Here is a 19,753-nt window from a genome sequence, read left to right on the forward strand (position 1 = left end):
CCGTTATACACTCAATCTGAAACCTTCTGATGTCTCCAGCTTGCTTCCATGTATAAAGCCTTCTGTCATGTTTCTTTAACCATGTGGTAGCAATGATTAAATTGTGCTCTGTGCAAAACTCTACTAGGCAGCTTCCTCTTTCATTTCTTTCCCCCAGTCCATATTCATCTATAATTTTTCCTTTTCTTCCTTTTCGTACTATCGAATTCCAGTCCTCCATCACAATTAAGTTTTTGTCTCCCTTAACTATCTGAATAATTTCTTTAATCTCGTTATACATTTTTTCAGTCTCTTCATCATCTGCAGTGCTAGTTGGCATATAAACTTGTACTACTGTGGTGAGTGCGTGCTTCATGTCTGTCTCGGCTACAATGATATGTTCACTATGCTATTCATACTTTTTTACTAGCATCCCTGTTCTATTATTAATTATTAATCCTACATCTGCATTATCTCTCTTTGATTTCGTATTTATAACCCTGATTTCATCTGACCAGAAGTGCTGTTCGTGCTGCCACCAAACTTCACTAAATCCCAGTATATTGTACTTGAACCTATCTATTTAGCATTTTTAAATTTTCTAACCTAGCTGCCCAATTAAGGGATTTGACATTATACACTTCTATTGGTAGAACACCTGTTTTGTTTTTCCTGATGACAACATCCTCTTGAGTAATCCTCCCTGGAGATCTGAATGGGGGACTACTTTACCTCCAAAATATTTTACCAAAGATGATGCCGTCATCATTTAATCGTACAATGGAGCTGCATACCCTCGAAAAAAAACTATGACTATAGTTTCTCCTAGCTTTCAACCATTTGCCATACTAGTACAGCAAGATGATTTTGGTTGATGTTACAAGGCCAGATCAATGAATGATCCAGACGTTTGCCCATACAACTACTGAAAAGGCTGCAGCTCCTCTACAGGAACCATACATTTGTTTGGCCTCTTTAATACATACCCCTCTGGTGTGATTGCACCTACGGTATTTTGATCTGTATTGCTGAGGCATGCCAGCTGTCCCACCAACAGCTTGTTCATGGTAGGGGGGAGGGGGGGGGGTCATTGTGATTAAATGCTGAAATAACTTTGTGTATGTGTCTGATCCAGAAATGTAAGTCAGTGAAGGTGAGGATCAGTCCTGTAGTCATATGAATTCTTATGGGGATTTCCTGGCAAAGCAGACCTATCCTACTGTGTCAACAAAACCTTGTACATGCTTTACTTTTCAAGGAAGCTAGCATGTTTCCACTATTAGTAATAATACATGCTAGCTACAACTCTCCCACTACTTCGCCTCTTTCTACATCTTATCTGACGATGCAATTCTCTGCATAATCCTGTAGATAATGTGTGTTGCTGATTGGGTATTAAATGGTGCAGTTGGTCAGACCATCATTAATAAGAGTTACTTGACATAAATATTGATTCAACATTATCTGTAAGGTCAACGCACCATTTCAAAAACAATGTGCCTCAATCGATGGGAGTAGGAGGTATGTGGAAGACTAATTTGACTCCTGGTTTCAGTAATTATGCAAGAAGATGGGTACCAAATTTAAATGGCATCCAATGTGTCATCAATGTTCTTTTTCTGTACCACAGTGCTTTACTCACATGATCCTTTTGGAAATAGTGTGGCCTTTAAACCGACTTACCCATCCATTTATAAGGGGACCTACAGTTTAGTGTAGACTCTGAATCATCATGCAGCTTGACATTTTTCACATTAACAAATCAGTGCCAGAGGCGAAAGGAGTGCTAAACGACTGAAATATCCTAGGACTGACTGAGGATTGAACATTGAATCCTTGATTTTTAAGTCTGAATTTACCAAGTCACGAAACTACACTAATTAAATGGATAGTACAAAAAACATAAACTGAAGGGGATATATCAGTGAACTGAAAGCTGTATGGTGGGCATTACTCCAAGAGGCAGGAAAACAAACAAATGGATCATGAGGAATGTATCCAGGGGAATGGATGGTTGGTTGACCAAGATATTTCTTTGCTAGATTCCAAGAGATAGCAAATTATAAAGATGATGACCTAATAGAAGATGGGTGGATGACATCTGAAAACATGCAGTTGCAATTTTACTGTGTAAAGGTGGAACCTGTAATGCATGGAAATGTTTGGAGGATGCATTTCTCTAGGAGTAGATGTCAAATTGCTGATGGTGGCACTGGTAGTGATGATTATGCTGTCATGGTTTTTGAAATATGAATATGTATGACAACTCAAATTGTTCTTAAAATATGTTTTGTGTACCTCCACAGCAACTCTTTGAAATATGTTTAATACTTGTTCCGTGAGATATTGTTTCTGATGAATAAAAACCTTTTGGAATATTAATTTGCTGATGTACATTTACTTTTGATGAAATTGTGAGACCTGGAATTGTAAGTTAAAATGTTACACTGCAAAATATCAAGCTGCCATCTTTGCTACAAATTTTCTTTCTTTACTTACAGGTGTGTATCGAAAATTGTTGCATGTTGTGGCGTGGTCACAGGTGGAGTTGTTTACAGAAAAAGCAATGATGACAGCTGTTGATTGCTGGCAGTGGTTAATGACTGCAAGACCAGATTTAGAACTACGATTTCTGCAGGAAATGTTGGCAGCATGGCAGGTACGATAAAGCACTTATTGTTAGATCCAGAGGAGCAAAGGCAGCATGGCAACTGTTATTACTGATCCAAATGACGGAATACGCGCACGCACCAGCCTTTTCTGTTATATTTATCACTTAACACTGGCATCTGCAAGAATTGTCTTAATTTTTATGCGACAAGAAAATGATTCAAATGAAGGTTATTTGACTCCAGAAGTCCTGTCAGCTTATAGTAATGAAAATACATTGGGGGGGGGGGGGCTTTTTTGCACTAGAATATCAAACCTATATGAGACAACTTCAGTGACATTACTCTTGTAGGTAGAACAAGAAATTACAGGGTAAAAACTTGTTGAGTGCTGTACATATAGGAGGCCTCAGTGGTTTCAGTTTCTATGGAGAGCAGTGTAAACTACATGACTTCGTGCCATTTGAACAACCAGAAAAAAAATCCCAATGTTCTATATATTTTTACTCAATAATTTACCTTCAGAAGGTGAAATTCCAATTACTGACAGCAAGGAAAGACAAATTAGTTGGGGAAGGTTCTAAAATATTAGCAAGTGACTGAGACCCGGTGGAGAGGGAGCCACCTGTTGTGATGATGTAATGCAACACTTTTTGTCTGTTTTTGTTTCATCTTTGTCTCCACCAACACTGCTACTAAACTGGCCTCTTTCCATATGATTCCTGTGATTGCATCACCTGTCTTTATCCATTTAGATAAATGTGAAATATAGATATTCTGCAAACTGAAGTGAGGTTCACCTATGAAGAGCATATTCCTCCATTCATTAATTATATGAATTGCTGTTAATGACTCCATAATAAATAGATCATATCTGTATTGTCCACAACAGGCTGCATACTGTTGAGCATCTGGTTTGTACAGGATGGATAAAGAGCACTGACAGCACTTAGTAGGTTGTATATGATGGCAAACTGAACATTTTTTAAGCAGAACCAATTTCAGAAAACTCACATTTTCGGCATAATGGGGTATCGAAGTTAAAAATAATTCAAGTATGTATGGATTGGTGTTACCCTTTCTTTAAGAAACTCAACAAAAATACCACACCATGCAGTACATTACATTATTTCGACCTCCAACTTTGTTGCATACTGTACGTTGGCAGTTGAAAGACTGCCACACAGGCTGAAGTACATATGGCTGGTCACGTAGTGTTTCATACGTAATGTGGATTCATGTGATAAGATTCTCTTCAGATGTTACGGAGGTTGCGTAAACCAGTTTTAATAATATCACACGCTAATGTGCAAGAGCCATAAAATCTGTTGACTGTGGTTACCATGGAACAGGTCATCCTCTACGAATCCACTGATTTGAAAATGGTGTGTCTGGATTATACTGCACATTTGCATCAAAATGAACTCAAGATGTGTTATTTTACAACCAAATTATATGATAAACCCCTGGTGACATACCTTCAAATAAGGTAGGAAGAATATCTCTGAGACACATGCAGTAGATTGGTCTTGTTATTATAATTGCCATTAAATACATAGACTGATCTAATCACATTATCCCAGCCTATATGTTCATACTGGACCTTTATTGGTAATTTTTAACTGCTTAGGCACATAGATTTTTGTTAGCAAAACATGAGTGTTGTCAAAGTTCACAGTGCTATTCAGGTATACATTCATTCGTTGGTAAATATCGCCAAAGCCTGGAGTTGTGGCTGGAATATGCAGTGCTGGAAATGCCATTGCAGAAATGGTACTTCTTTTAAGTGGTCCTCCACTACTATTGCCTCAACTTCCTGTGGAGATGGTATGGATGTAGATTTTGTTGATAGATAATTTCTCACACATTAGCATGAGATGCACACAACACTTGCACCACTAGGCAAGTGCTGGGGGCCAGTTCCTTTTGGAGGTGTTCCAAAATGTGCTCTTCAAAGCCAACCATTCAAACCAAGTGTATACAGGCATCAATGTTTGGTACCTAATATCAGATAGAAATGCGGAATAGTGTATACAGTTTTTAGAAGACCTCTCATGCATACAGTAAATTTCTCAGTACAAAGTACTAAGGTATGTACAGGAAAGTGTAAAGGGCACAATAAGCATGCTTTGCTGTATGTACACACTAGAGTTTGGGAAACACACTTCACAGAAAATACGGTACCTGCTTACAACTTTCAGGCTTTTGATGTCTTCTTTTAATTGCTGCAAACATCAAAGGGGCTGCAGTATTTCTATTAGAAAACCTTTCGTCATACAATTGTGCAGCAGGTCTGCCATTCCCATCAACTTTGACATATCCAAGCAGCATTTTTAGCATTTATTGCTTGTTTACTGGTATGTGTCAGACAGTTATCAACTGTTACTGTTCTGGCATCCAACATAACTACCCAATTATGATAAAGGCAAAGGTCTGTGGGAAGATGGCAGTGAATACCCTGGAATGCTATTAGTTGCAGTCTGTGAATACACTTTCAAGTGATAACTAGGTTGCACAACTAATTAGGCTATGAAACACAATATGAAGACATATTGAGGCCACAATTCTCAGACTTCAATGCTCCAAACTGTGTATATTTCCAGACAGTGGTTCCTTCTTAAAAACTGACCAATTTTCCATTCCACAAATTATAATGTTGTCAGTGTTTTCTTGATATGTCCTAGATACCAACTGGTCTGCAGCTCTATTACACAGTTTTATGAAAAGGAAAGTTGTTACTAACCATAAAGCAGAGATGCTGAGTTGCAGATAGGCACAACAGAAAGACTGTCACAAATAAAGCTTTCAGCTATTAAGGCCTTTGTCAACAATAGACCACACACACACACACACACACACACACACACACACACACACACACACACACACGTGCACGCGCGCGCTCGTGGTGCAAATGCAACTCACATGATGACTGCAGTCTCAGGCAACTGAAACCACACTGCGAGCAGCAGCACCGGCGCATGATGGGAGGGACTGATGACCTCAGCAGTTAAGTCCCATAGTGCTCAGAGCCATTTGAGCCATGATGGGAGTGGCGACTGGGTGGGGGTACGGAGGAGGCTGGGGCAGGAGGGGGAGGGTTGTATGATGGTGGTGGTGGTGGTGGTGGTGGTGGTGGTGGTGGCGGACAGTGAAGTGCTCCAGGTTAGACGGTGGGCAGGGGAGAGGTGGAGAGGGAGGGGGGTAGTGGAAAAGGAGAGAATTAAAAAGACTGGATGTGATGGTGGAATGATGGCTGTGGAGTGCTGGAATGAGAACAAAAAAGGGGCTGTGTGGATGAGGACAGTGACTAATGAAGGTTGAGGCCAGGGAGATTACAAGTATGTAGGATGTATTGAAGGGAAAGTTCCCACCTGTGCAATTCAGAAAAGCTGGTGTTAGTGGGAAGGATCCATATGGCACAGGCTGTGAAGCAGTCATTGAAAGGAAGGATGTCATGTTTGGCAGCATATTCAGCAACAGGTGGTCCACTCGCTTGTTGGCCACAGTTTGTTGGTGGCCATTGATGCAGACAGACAGCTTGTTTGTTGTCATGGCCACATAGAATGCAGCACTGTGGTTGCAGCTTAACTTGTAGATCACGTCTGGTTTCACAGGTAGCCCTGCCTTTGATGGGATAGGTGATGTTAGTGACTGGAATGGGTGGCAGTGGGAGGAAGTATGGGACAGGTCTTGCATCTAGGTCTATCACAGGGGTATGAGCAATGAGGTAAGGGGTTGGGAGCAGGGGTTGCACAAGGATGAATAAGTATATTGTGGAGGTTTATTTGTGACAGTCATTTTGTTGTGCCTATCTGCAACTCAGCATCTCCACTATTTGGTGAGTAGCAACTTTCCTTTTCATAATATTATTACATTCCATCCTGTATTTTCCATTGTTTAATTATTACACAGTTTGTAAGGTAACTGTATATTCTGCAGCCCTGCAGACATCATTGGATTTTGTTATGCATGTCAGATACTAGTCTTGTGGACTGGATACTCTTGGTCAACCTTTACTGGTCTACAATAAAACTGATCAGCTTCATTACTTTTGGGTATTCTGTCCTGTTTTTCATTATCTTTGAATCATGTGTCTGTCTGAAGAAAGGCATTTTCCTTTTCTGTGCAGGTAACACAATTTTGGTTTATGTGGACAATCATGATGACAGTTTATAGTGATTACTCCCATTTTCTTTCCATTATCCTCTTTTCATGATTACTCTTAACATTTGGAGAATCCTGTGAAATAGCTATTGATATTTTCACTGGTTGCATGATGATGATCATGTGACAGTCATAAATCCTGAAAACCATATGAACAGTGCTTTAATTTTCATCAGTCTAGTAACCTTATTCCAGTTTCATGAGACATCTTGATAGGTTTGGTCGTTTTCTGTCTCATCCCACCAGTTCAGTTTTGATTTGTCAAGTGGGTGTATTCTCTGCTCTATGTACTTCATCAGAACTCTGAGCATTAGGTTCTCAGATCACCAGTGCTGCTACCTACTGGTATTTAAAGGAATTCAAGGAATTCAACACAGTAACTTTGGCTCACTTATTTATTCACAACATCCATTACAGTCACAATTGTATACACACATGGGCTGCAGAGGGCAGCACAGCTTACAAATTTCTGTAAGCCACCAACAGATGGAATAAAAGTCTCTTATTCCTTGACATCCTCCCCACCCTGTTCTTTCTTGAGGGGGATGACCATCTGGACCAATTGACAGACCAGAATGAGATATTCACTCTGCAGCGGAGTGTACGCTGATATGAAACTTCCTGGAGTGCTAGTTCAGCAAGGTTCACAGGAGAGCTTCTGTAAAGTTTGGAAGGTAGGAGACGAGATACTGGCAGAAGTAAAGCTGTGAGGACCGGGCGTGAGTCGCGCTTCGGTAGCTCAGATGGTAGAGGACTTGCCCGCGAAAGGCAAAGGTCCCGAGTTCGAGTCTCGGTCGGTGCACACAGTTTTAATCTGCCAGGAAGTTTCATATCAGCATACACTCCGCTGCAGAATGAAAATCTCATTCTGGAAACATCCCCCAGGCTGTGGCTAAGCCATGTCTCCGCAGTATCCTTTCTTTCAGGAGTGCTAGTTCTGCAAGGTTCGCAGGAGAGCTTCTGTAAAGTTTGGAAGGTAGGAGACGAGATACTGGCAGAAGTAAAGCTGTGAGGACCGGGCGCGAGTCGTGCTTCGGTAGCTCAGATGGTAGAGCACTTGCCCGCGAAAGGCAAAGGTCCCGAGTTCGAGTCTCGGTCGGTGCACATAGTTTTAATCTGCCAGGAAGTTTCAATTGACAAACCTTTGTACCACCTGGCTGGCAGAGAATGATGCAGCTTGTTTTATTTTCTCTGCCATGCCACATTTCTTCCACCACTGCTCTCTTCTACAAATGCCATGGTTTGATATCCTCTTGAAGCAGAAGAACTTACTCGATTCTTGGTTTTCTTCTTGAGGGATATCCGTTCACCTCATGGTAGCTTCTAAGCAGCAGGAGATATTCATTTTTCCACCTATGCTTAATATTGTTGTTTACCTTTCGTCTTTGTCAGAACTCATTGCTGAGGTATCTCCTAGTTACTGGTTGTGGCCCACATGGAATGGTTACTAGTTTTCCAGCATTTACAGAGTGGGCTGGCATCAATGGTGTATCAATGTCTCTTTGAGTTATGGGTTCTGAATGTACTGTGGTATCTATTGCTGTCAAAAAGGTGTTTAGGCTATCTTCATTCATCTGAGAGCAGCTGGGCGTCTTCCTCCCACAATGCTTGATGATGGATTCTATCATCCCTTCCCACCAGCTTCCTCACCAAGCTGCCTGTGGTGGTGTGCACATTCAGGTGATTCCATGGTGGGCACAAAGTAGTACTGTATGTCAGTATGCTGGGCAGTTTTGAAGAGTTCAGACAGTTCTCTGTTGGCTGTATGGAATAATGTAGCAGCGTCTACATTCTGCAATGCGTTGCATGGCCTTCAGAAATCTATCAGTGGACGTATCGGTGACAAGTTCAATATTAATTGTACATGTTGTGGTACATGTCAGACTTATTGATTTGGTATCTGTTTGTAACATATAATGGTCCAGCAAAATCAGCGCCTGTTACTGTGAGTGGTCTTGTGGGTTGAACTCTGTCCCATGGTAGTGCCACCTCTATTTCTGCTTACTGATGTGTGCATATTATCTTGCAGGGCAAGCAATGGTCAAGAACTATCCTGAAAGCTTATCATCTTTCCTAAACGCAAACTCTTCTCACAGTTCACCTAGCACCATACGTACACCGAGATGATGCAATGCTACGCGCGCGCGTGTGTGTGTGTGTGTGTGTGTGTGTGTGTGTGTGTGTGTGTGTGTGTGTGTGTGTGTGTGTGTGTGTGTGTGTGTGCGCGCGCGCGTGTGTGTGCGCGTGTGTGCGCGCGCGCGCTCGCGTGTACGCTTAGGGTAACTGTTCTCCCTTAAATAGTTCAGCTCTGAATAGCTCCTCTTGAACTCTTCTGAACCAGTATGTACAGGCCTTTTGTAATTGCAAAGCACTCAAAACTGCCAGAACTTGCCAGTCTTGTTCTCAATAAATTGAAATGCAAGGGCAGTTATGTGCACTATTCACCAGTATGAACTGAATTTTGCAAGTTGAATGGGGGTTCACTGATGCTGATCAGAGTGACATTTGCTCAGGGTTTGGCTTCTGGCATTGATTTAGCTGGAACTGGGATGTCCACTGGTCATGACTGTTTGTCTTTTGGAAGCCATGGTAGACCACACTACCAGATGTCAAGCATTACTTGTAGATCTGCTTTTAGTCCCTGTGTGAACTGATCTGCAGGATTTTGTCTTCCAGGACAATGACTCCATTGACTGGGTATAGTGTAGGTCAATGTTTCTGTCACCTGATTACAAAGGAAGGTTTACAGTTTGTTTGGATCTTTTTGTATTCACTCTAAAGTGACAATCAAATTCTGCTACCTGCCCAAAGTAAGGAACAAGTCATGAGCTGACCACTGTGGCAGGCAATTCCAACCTAGGCAAGGTTACCTTCTCGTTTGCTACAAACAATATGTGCTGTGTAACCAATGTCTGTAGTTGTCTATACATACAAAGCAGCCCAATAAGCTCTTTCGGGTGGATTGAGAACGTGTGCACTTCTGCAGAATCACTTTTGCCAGTTGCGCTTATCCAATCTGTAAATGCACAACAGTGACAAATGATAAAGCTTTGAGACACAAGAATCCAACTATGAGCAAGATCTGTGGGCAAAACATCCTCCCACGTAAGACCTCTCCACCAAATGTCTGGGAAGATTAGTTTAGTGACAATCACAATGGGTGTCAACAGACCAAGGGGGTCATAAAACTGAGCAGCCGCTTGAATAATGTTTCTCTTGATTGCCAGTTTGTCAGCCTGGTCTTTAGCTGTCCTTCACTAGCCAGTGGAGATACTCATCTTCAGTATTCTAATTGATCCCAAAACGTGCATTACGAGATTGGTTTCAAGGCCTTTGGCATGCCATATTGCTATCAGTTCTTTCAAATTAGTCTCTCATTTCGAAAGTGGAAGGCTTATCTGCAGGAAGAATGCAGTCGGTTGATGATAAACAGTTGCAGAGCTGTCACTGTCTCACATACAATCTATAAAGTCATCCATGAATACAGAATTGTCAGTGAATGCTGATAATCAGGGATATTTGTCATTATTTAGTACTACTAGTTTCCTTATGGCTGCCGACAAAAGGAATGGGCTTATCAAATGTCCAAATGGCAAACATTTGAGTAAATATGACATCATCCATAATAGCATAGGCACCATTCTCTTGTGAGATCTCTGTCCTGTTCATTCAAGATGAACTATAAGGAGGCTTGATCCACATCAAACAATAGTCCTGTCAGAAGAAGTTTGTGGAATCATTGCAAGGTTGTGAGTAAGTTTTGCAGTAAATTTGCTCCTGTTTCAAGGGTATCATCCAGGGATGCAGAATCTGGTTCATGTGAGATGCATTGAACAAAATCCTGTATTTAATGTTTCCATTGCTGCATTTCTTCACTACGTAGTGTGGTAGGTAAAATCCATTCTCAACTGTGTGGTCCTCAAGCAATTTTTATCTGATCTCTCGTAATGTAGTTTGATGTGGTCTCATGATAAATGAGCTTCACTTCTTCATTCCTTTGCATTTTGTTTTGTAAGGAGAGAAGATTTGTTTCAACAGTGGTGTGATTGCTAGAGAGAAGTGTATGCTTCTTCCATGGTATACAACTCTGCTGTCATTCTCCATTCAGTATGACACTAGGAAGTCTTGTGATGCAGGGTAGGAGCATGGGTGTCAGGCTTGCATTTGATGCTGTGTTTTTCCAGTTTCTCCAAGTACCAAAAACAGTGCACTGACTCATCAGAAATCTCACTGCAGCTGCCCTGATTGAAGTTGACAGTTGCTTTGTTAACTGCAGTACCAGTCCTGTTTCCACCAAGAACATATTTGAAAATTGTGGGAAGAAGAACGAATGAAGGTGATACTTTAATTGGTTGTTCCAAGGCCGCAATTTTCCAGTATTAACTAGCTCCTTTCTGGACTTCAGTAGATAGATCTTCTGTGTCTCCCATCAAATATGCCAGCCGTGTACCGTTCTGCAAGTCCATATCTCCTATGTTTGTGGTACTGCTGGTTGATGTGAGAACTTATTGCTGCTTCCAAAAACTGTAATTGTAATGTGGATGTGGATAGAGTATCCCATCATATTAAAATGGACCTTACTCTTTGAGAGAGATGAAGTGTAGGATGATTCAAATGTTGTTATCCCCAAAGTTGAGGTTCCAGGTACAGTGAATTCAAGAGATTCAGTCATTGAATGTTGCGTGAAACTTGATTGATTCCCATTGTGTAGGATGGTACATACCAGTTTACTCTTGCCAGTTGGTCCACTGATACTGACGCAAACAGTTTGTGAGAACGTGAAGTTGTCATCATTTCAGTCTTGTTCACTGTTGTGAGGTGTCTATTACAGACACAAATATGGTGCTCGCTCTTACATTTTGCACAAGATGCCGTTCCCAGTTTAAAGGACTGATCACATCTTAAGTCACAGGAAGTAGTGGTTTGTTATCTTTGTGGTACGTATTCTAGCCTATAAGCTTGCAACCTTGGGACAGTCTTCATCCCAGTGCTCCCTTTCTGCGCAGTATGTACAGAAGGGTCCTGGATTGCATTGTTTCATCTTCTTGTCGCCCTTTGTGTTTACCTTCTCGTGAAAGGCAGATGCTGATGGTACGTAATTCTCTTGTGTTATATAATCCACTTTTATCTTGTGTGTGGTGATGGCTCACTCCCCCTCTTCGTTTAGAAACCCCGTAGGATGTGTAAGATTCCCTCCTAGGAGCTTTTGCTATTGTGCATAAATAAGCCAGTTTCTGCAATTTTTTTTTTCTGGAAATGCATGGAGGAGTTTGGAGGTAAACACTCTCCAATAAGAAGCCACATCCTCTCCTTGCGCTCATAGTGCTTAGATCTGCTTGTGGCACTCAGTGTAGGTGGCGCTGAGAGTCTGTGGACACCTGAAATAGAAGCATTAAGGTTCTCGAAGAAGTCGGGGCACTTTTGGATAATCCTATTATTATCCCCATTGTTGGATTTCAAAATTTGCTTCGTCTGTTCATGTGTCAGCTCTAACAGCAATCCCATCAACCAAAATCCATGTGGGAATATGTGCTTTTTCATAACCGACACTTTTCGATTGTCATCTGTGGAAGCTCTGAACTGCTCCCAGGATCAAGATCATTCTTCTGTGTCACCAGAGAAAGGATCCAGTGTGATGGTAGGAAACTTCATGTCTACATAGGCATGTTGGTGAGCTACTGATGTTTGAAAATGCATATCAGCTATGTTTCCTTCTCCTGAATGTGCTCCTCCTAAAAGCTCTTTCACCTTTTGGATAGTGTGTTTGCATTTGTTGGTGTAGTCTTCACAATCTTCTGTGTTGACCTTGTGTACTGTGTTGTCCAATAAATCCTGTATTGAGTCATTGAGTGAGATCAGCTCTTCTAGGGTTTTCTACAAGCAGTCCTGACATGTCCAGTTCCTCTGCTGGCGTAGAAACATTGAACCCATTTATCTGGATCACAGAACATGTAGCTCTTGAGCGTAGAGTTCACCTCCTGCATTGTAGTTTCTGGAGAACCGTAGTGATATCTTTCATTATGCGTTATTTTTTCTTACTGTCACGCGAGTGTGTCTGTAGCACTAGTCATCCCTGTCAGAATATTGTTAAGAGATGACGCTGTTTTGCAGTATTCACTATAGTACCCCCTAGGGTTTTCACTATTGCCAACAGGTAGTGTGGCTGTGCAGTATTCACCATTAACAACCCTTAGGAATGCTCACTGTTGTTTGGCAGTCTAGTAATAAGTTAGCAGTCCCCTATGCGCTGTGTGAATAATACGCTAACTGCACAGTGTTACTCCATCGCCAACATGCATGCACAGATTAACCATATATAGAAACAATCACTCAGAGATGCCCACGCAAGAGCAGTTCCAATCACCCCCTTTGTTATTTAATAATTCTCTTGGCTAACAGAAAAATGAGAGAAGAGGATTGGCCATTGCAGCCAGATACATAGGCAGTTATTGAAAATATACCGAGTGCCTGAAACCGAACTATACAGTGCTCCTAAGTGTATACAGTTCTATATTTATTGATATTTTTTAATTTATTTATGAAGTCACACTACGGAAACAGTTTATTAATTCTTTGAGGTGAGTAAATGGTCCGTAATCCATCTTACATGGAAATTCACAGCACTCTTGCCACCTAGCCACAATGTGAAATTTAACTTGAAAATTACGTTCTGAAGGCTTAAACTGACTCATTGGCTCTCATTATAACTTCTTCCAACATACAGTAATATCAGCAGTTACCTTATTAATCTTGAAATACCCACGTGGCATTAATGGCAGCAACAAATGTCGTATTCTTTTGTCTCTCTTCCTCTTATAATTTATCTGTGTGATCTGAAAGTGGCATGGTGTGATGATATTTTGCCATTTAAGTTGCTGTCAACATATAAACCTCTTGAATGTGTAGTAGCAATTTATCTCTCCTCATAGTTTCTTGGTTTGGCACCAAAATGTTGTTAATCACAAGTATTTAAAGAAATTCAACATAGTAACTTCAGCTCACACATTTATTCACAGCATCCATTACAGTTACAGTTCTGTACTCACATGTTCTCCAGAGGGCAGCAGAATCTGCGGTTTTCTGTAAGGCATCTACAGATTGAAGTCTTTTGTTCCCTGCTACCAGCCAGCACCCTGCTTACTTCTGATGATATTTGTAGTCAATAACTATCCATCATACCATAATTTTCTCTATCAGTGTGCTGTCTCCACTCTCTCTGTAAGAAGTCCTAAAATTTACATACTCTCTAATGCTTCAAGGATGTCTCTTTATTTTAATCAATGTTGTTAGGGCCAATGTTTTCCAGCTGCGAAGTACAGTTGGTTAAATGATGGTGCAGCAGATCCTCAACTTTAGTCTGTGTGAGGGGGCTTTGTTTCTCAACATACTTCACTTACTGAAGGAACATCTGTCTTGTCCTGTTATTTTCTTTAAATCTTTAATTTGAGATCTTATTCATAAAACATGGTGAACCGTGTTCATAGGTACTTACTAACATATTTAAAGCCTAATCTATCTGCATGCAGCAAGATATTGGGTACCTCCACATTGAACATCAGCATGTATTCCATTTTACTTCTTTTGATCTCCCAGACAGGTTTTCACAGTGTGTTACTTTATGTGCTCTACTATTCCTTAGAATTTATCTTTGCCTTAGCTCCACAACACTATGCCCCTTTAAAGGCTCACTGTTTATTATGTCTGTTCAGTTCTACATCGTTCCCCTGTTGCAGTCATTGTCATTGATGACCCCTTCCAGCTTTAGACTGACTGAAAGGGGGGACAGTGCATCATGCTGCCTCAAACTGCATTTCACTTCAAACATCAGTCATCTCTCCACCATACAAAAGTGTCACTACCAGTCCAGATGTTTCCCCGAAATTCTACATCTTAACTGCAGAATGAATCTCTTCCCTTTAGCTTTTCCACCACTGTCTTCATGTGTATTATTCTTCCTCAACCTATAGATGCACTTCTTCAGTTTTTAGATAATCATTGCTGGTACCCATGTTTTCCTTCTCTCCTTGCAACATCCTATGCCTTTTTACTGTCTACAATGAATATTTATTATTATGAAAATTGTTCTAATATTTGTCCCTTAATTCGATGCTGTGTTCTCATTATGTTATTGTAGTTAATATTTTTACAATATTAATTGATTTTAATAGTGAATATTAACAAGTGAAAATAGTAAATTACATTTTTCTAAAAGTTATTATCTAATGTCACACAAATGTACTTGCTTTAATCATTTTTAAATAAAATATGACTTATCTCGTTTAGTTGTGTAAAAAATCCAATACCATTGAGAAACACTGAAAAAAAAGGCAGCAAGTTTTAAATTGCCTGCTGTGTTAATGAAAATTAAACTGTAAATACACACATCAAAAAACATTTTGCGTCACCCCCAGTTCCCAGAACTCTTGAAGACAGATGTTGACCGTGGATATTGTATCACAGACACAGTCCCTTTGACTGTTCAGGGATGTCACTAAAACTGCCGAAAGACGTAAACAACCAAGCACAAGCAGCACTTATTAGACGGAGAGGGTCCAACAGCCGATCAGTTCCAGTTATTCCACCAGGAAGGAAGTACACGGCTCATGTTCTCTGTAGTTCAACCACGCCGAGGCGGTCAATACCGCAGTTCGATCACATCCACATTGTTACATTGTGTCAGGAAGGGCTCTCAACAAGGAAAGTGTCCAGGTGTCTCAGAGTGAACCAAAGTGATGTTGTTCAGACATGGAGGAAGTACAGAGAGACAGGAACTGTCGATCACATGCCTCACTCAGGCCACCCAAGGACTATGCAACCATGACACCATACAGCACGGTACAGATGTGGGCCCATGCCTCGGATAGATATGGTCAACGTGACCCACCAACCATTCTTGAAGGATCTACACCGAATTGCCGTTGAGGAGTGGGGCAATCTGGACCAGCAATTCCTTGATGAACTTGTGGATAGTATGCCATGACAAATACAGGCATGCATCAGTGCAAGAGGACGTACTACTGGGTATTAGAGGTACAGGTGTGTACAGCAGTCTGGATCATAACCTCTGAAGGTCTTGCTGTATGATGGTACAACATGCAACGTGTGGTTTTCATGAGCAGTAAAAAGGCGGGAATGATGTTTGTGTTGATCTCGATTCCAATTTTCTGTACAGATATTCCAGAACTCTCTGAACCGATGTGCTGCAAAACATTTTTTTGATATGTGTATATTATAAATCACGTACAGAAATGTTTAGGAGCAACTACTTGTGCCATGAGAATACATGCCAACTTTAGAGACATAAAAGCAAGGTAAGTTTACAAGCCACACATATTTTGATTCATCGATATCCTACAGATAAAGTTTTAAAATAACTCATATCTCATACGAAAGGAACTTATTGCAGAAGATTAAAATTTGTTCTCAGCAGTCAGTTCCAGTCTGAAAGTAATAAAGCAGAAGGAAGTAGTCACACTGGGAAATTGACAGTATTCAGACATAAATATATTTAGCATATGTGTCTGTTTTTCAAATTACATATGCCAAACCATTTTTATTGTAAATATTACTTACGGAATATATTATTATCAGACTAATGTCGTTATTGTATGTCGTCTGAACTCTGTACTGCAGCTATATCTCATGAAATTTGGTGGCAGTCTAAAATGTCTGATAATAATTACTAGTGTACTGGGTATCCAGCTGTTCAATTATTATCTGTTTGCAGTGTTCTGTTGACAAGAAATTGGGGCTGTTCTCAGAGGATGTGGATGAAGTAAGCCCCCTAGCAGCATATGAAGGTTGTAAACTTGAGCCTTGTCCACCTTTTGTGAGGCCACATGACGTTTGGGTACAGGTAGGTAAAGAAAATTTCAGTTTTATGAGGTATATTTCTTACTTTTTTTATTTCCTTCCCTGTTTTTATAAATACCTCAAAATGGTATTAATTAAAGCCACATGAATTCATTACTAAAAGCTATTCATTACTAAAAGATATTTCATTGAGGCATACATGAGCAACTCTGGGAATTGTGGAATACATTCGTTTAAACTAAGAGCTATGTTTTTTACAAGTATGTGCTTGTATTCTGTTAAAAAAATTGTTGCACTCTTCCACAATACTTACAAGGCTTTCATTACACAACATTACCCTGTGTGAAAACAAATTCTTGTTGCTTCATATTGTTGGGGTGTTATGAACTAAGTACATAACAACAGAATTGTTGGATTTATCGAAGTCAGTGGATCACCCTTTATTTCATGGCACTTATTTTGTCATTATCACCCAACAGTAAATCTCTGTACTGAAGCTGTGGAGCTGCCAATTGCCATGAAGTACAGCCTCCTCATGAAGTGTGAAGTTTACAGCATCCTGTCTTTTACCCAGTTATCAGATACCTGCATTACTACTCTTTTGTGAGTCATCCATGAGCAACAATTTTGCTAGGAGTCTGCGAGACCCATAAGCTAACAGTGTTAGCTGTTGGTTTTCAGCAGTGGTGGAACTTGATTACTGAGGATATCCAAACATCTACTAGAGTTACAAAAGCACAAGAAGAAAAATGATTCTGAATATATTTTTAGTTCTTAGTTATCAAATTTTAAGTGAACATCATAGTCACATTGTCATACGAGATGTGTTAAAAAATGATGGAGTTTTTGTTTTTGGAGAAAATTTTATTTAGTATGTACATGAATGTTATCCACTTTAAAATAGTCCCTGTCAGATATTACACACATTTGACAACGGCCCTTTTTCCAGTCCCAAAACACTTTGGGAATTAGATAGCTTTTAGCTCTCTTAGGGATGAGATTTTAATCTAATTTATGCTTCTAAAAGTGACAGCCTTTTGACATTTTCTTTATTTTTGGGAAGAGAGAAAGTCACACGAAGCCATGTCTTGCAAACATGGAGGCTATGGCATCATTAATGTATTTATTTATTTATTTGTTGGTCAAGAATTCATGAAAATCAGAGAAGTGTGAGGAGGTTCATTATTGTAATGCAAAAGCCAACAATTGTGTCACCACAAACCCAACCTCCCATCACCAACTGCCCCTCTCCACGTAAATTAGATTAGATTTACTTTCATTCCAATTGATCCGTAGTGAGGAGGTCCTCCAGGATGTGGAACATGTCAGAAAAACAACAATACATGACAAATATTTACAACTAAAACAAATAAGCTAATGTACCATTCCACAGGTCCCAAGTGGAATGATCGTCATTTTTTAATGAACACTATATGAAAGAGTCATTTTACAAATACTAATGCACTGAATTTAAAATAAAAAAGTTTTTTATTTATTTATAAGGTCATAAACATGTGATACAACTACTATAATACTTATTTACAATGAACACATTACTGCACTGAAATGAAATGGTGCAGAAGTTAGATTGTACTTACACACACACACACACACACACACACAATAAGTACAATATAACTTCTGCACAATTTCAGTGCAGTAATGTGTTCATTGTAAATTTGTGTGTGTGTGTGTGTTTGTTTGTTTGATTTTAAAGATTTTATGATGGACATTATTTCTGTTGGGGTAGTGAGGGTCAAATTCATATTATGAAAGTTACTTGAAATGTCTGGTCTGAGGTATTCCATAGCAGCATCTACTGAACCTGACAACCACATCTTTTCAGTAACAGTTATAAAATGTTTGTTAAAAAGCTCGGCAACACTATACACATCTGTCACCAATGTATCATTTACTCTTAATGCTATTTGTACCTCTTCCTGTCTGGTTCTACAGGTCTCCTCCTTCACTATATCCCATATTGTCTTTATTTTGTTATGTGATATGACTATCTTTACCTTGTAATATATTTGCTTTGATGTCCGTATTACAGTCTTTAATATTTTGCAGTATTTCTTATAATGTGCTATAGCATCAACATCGGAACTGTTTCGGATTGATAGATACAGTTTTCTTTTTGTTTTACAAGATACCCCTATTCCTTGTGTAATCCATGGCTTCTTTGTAGGCTTTGCTCTAACCTTGGTAAGTTTTGGGGGAAAACAGTGTTCAAATAAGGTAAGCACTTTATTAGCAAAAGTGTTATATTTTTCATTCATGCCATGAGCACTGTAAACATCAGTCCAGTGAATGTCTCTGAGGAGTGTCCTAAAATAATCAATTTTTGGCTTATTGATTACCCTCTTGAGCTCAGATTTAACAGATTTTATATCCTGTTCAGTATTAACATTTAACAGAAGGAACTGCATGTCATTGTCTGAGAGGCCATTGACTATTGGTTTTTTAATATAATTTTGTTCATTGGACTTTTCTATAAAGATATTATCAATGGCTGTTTGTGAGCAAGTGGCTACCCTAGTGGGGAACTTTACAGTGGGAATTAAGTTGAATGATAGTGTTACTAACTCAAATAAGTTCTTGTTGGGAGAGTCTTTAAGGAAATCTATATTGAAATCACCAGCAACCACTATTTCTATGTTTTTGGTTGTTAAATGGGCCAGTACAGCTTCAAGGTGGTTTACAAACAGATTAAAGTTAGCTGCAGGTGCTCAATATACACTAAATATTACGAAGGATTTTTTGTGAAATTCTAATTCTGTTGCACATGCTTCCACATGCTGTTCTATGCAAAATTTATGAATGTCTATGTTCTTAAATTTATGACAGTTCCTGATGAATGTGGCAACTCCTCCTTTCTCCATTTCTGATCTACAAAAGTAAGATGCTAACCTAAACCCTATAACACTTAAAAGTTTTGTACCAGTGGTCATATGATGTTCAGAGAGGCAGATTATGTCAGCTGGGTTTGAAGACTCTAATTCATCTATGCAGATAGTTAATTCATGATACTGATACTGAACAAGTAAAAAGTACAACTTATTGATATTTCATCCTCATAGCAAGAAGAACTCATGGTGCACTGTGCTTTTAAAATTGAAGAATACAGTGAGCATTACCTTCACATTTGACCTCACATGTTGAGCTTTATTTAGTCTCCCAGAATG

At 39.7% G+C, this 19,753-nt stretch overlaps 1 protein-coding gene and 1 non-coding gene across 3 annotated transcripts in view; both read left to right on the forward strand.

Moving 5' to 3' along the window:
- The window catches only part of LOC126202961 (phosphatidylinositol 4-kinase alpha), a 203,645-nt gene that overhangs the window by 119,964 nt on the left and 63,928 nt on the right, over positions 1 to 19,753 (forward strand). For both annotated transcript variants that reach the window (XM_049937089.1, XM_049937090.1), the window contains 2 exons: positions 2,481 to 2,638; positions 16,483 to 16,611. In XM_049937089.1, coding sequence (XP_049793046.1) covers positions 2,481 to 2,638; positions 16,483 to 16,611 — 287 coding nt within the window. The remainder of the gene's footprint in view (positions 1 to 2,480; positions 2,639 to 16,482; positions 16,612 to 19,753) is intronic.
- On the forward strand, positions 7,786 to 7,859 carry Trnas-cga (transfer RNA serine (anticodon CGA)). Its single transcript has one exon. It is a non-coding gene; the product is annotated as a tRNA-Ser (tRNA).

The sequence above is a fragment of the Schistocerca nitens genome, chromosome 9 (assembly GCF_023898315.1).
Source record: "Schistocerca nitens isolate TAMUIC-IGC-003100 chromosome 9, iqSchNite1.1, whole genome shotgun sequence".
Classification (NCBI taxonomy): Eukaryota; Metazoa; Arthropoda; class Insecta; order Orthoptera; family Acrididae; genus Schistocerca; species Schistocerca nitens.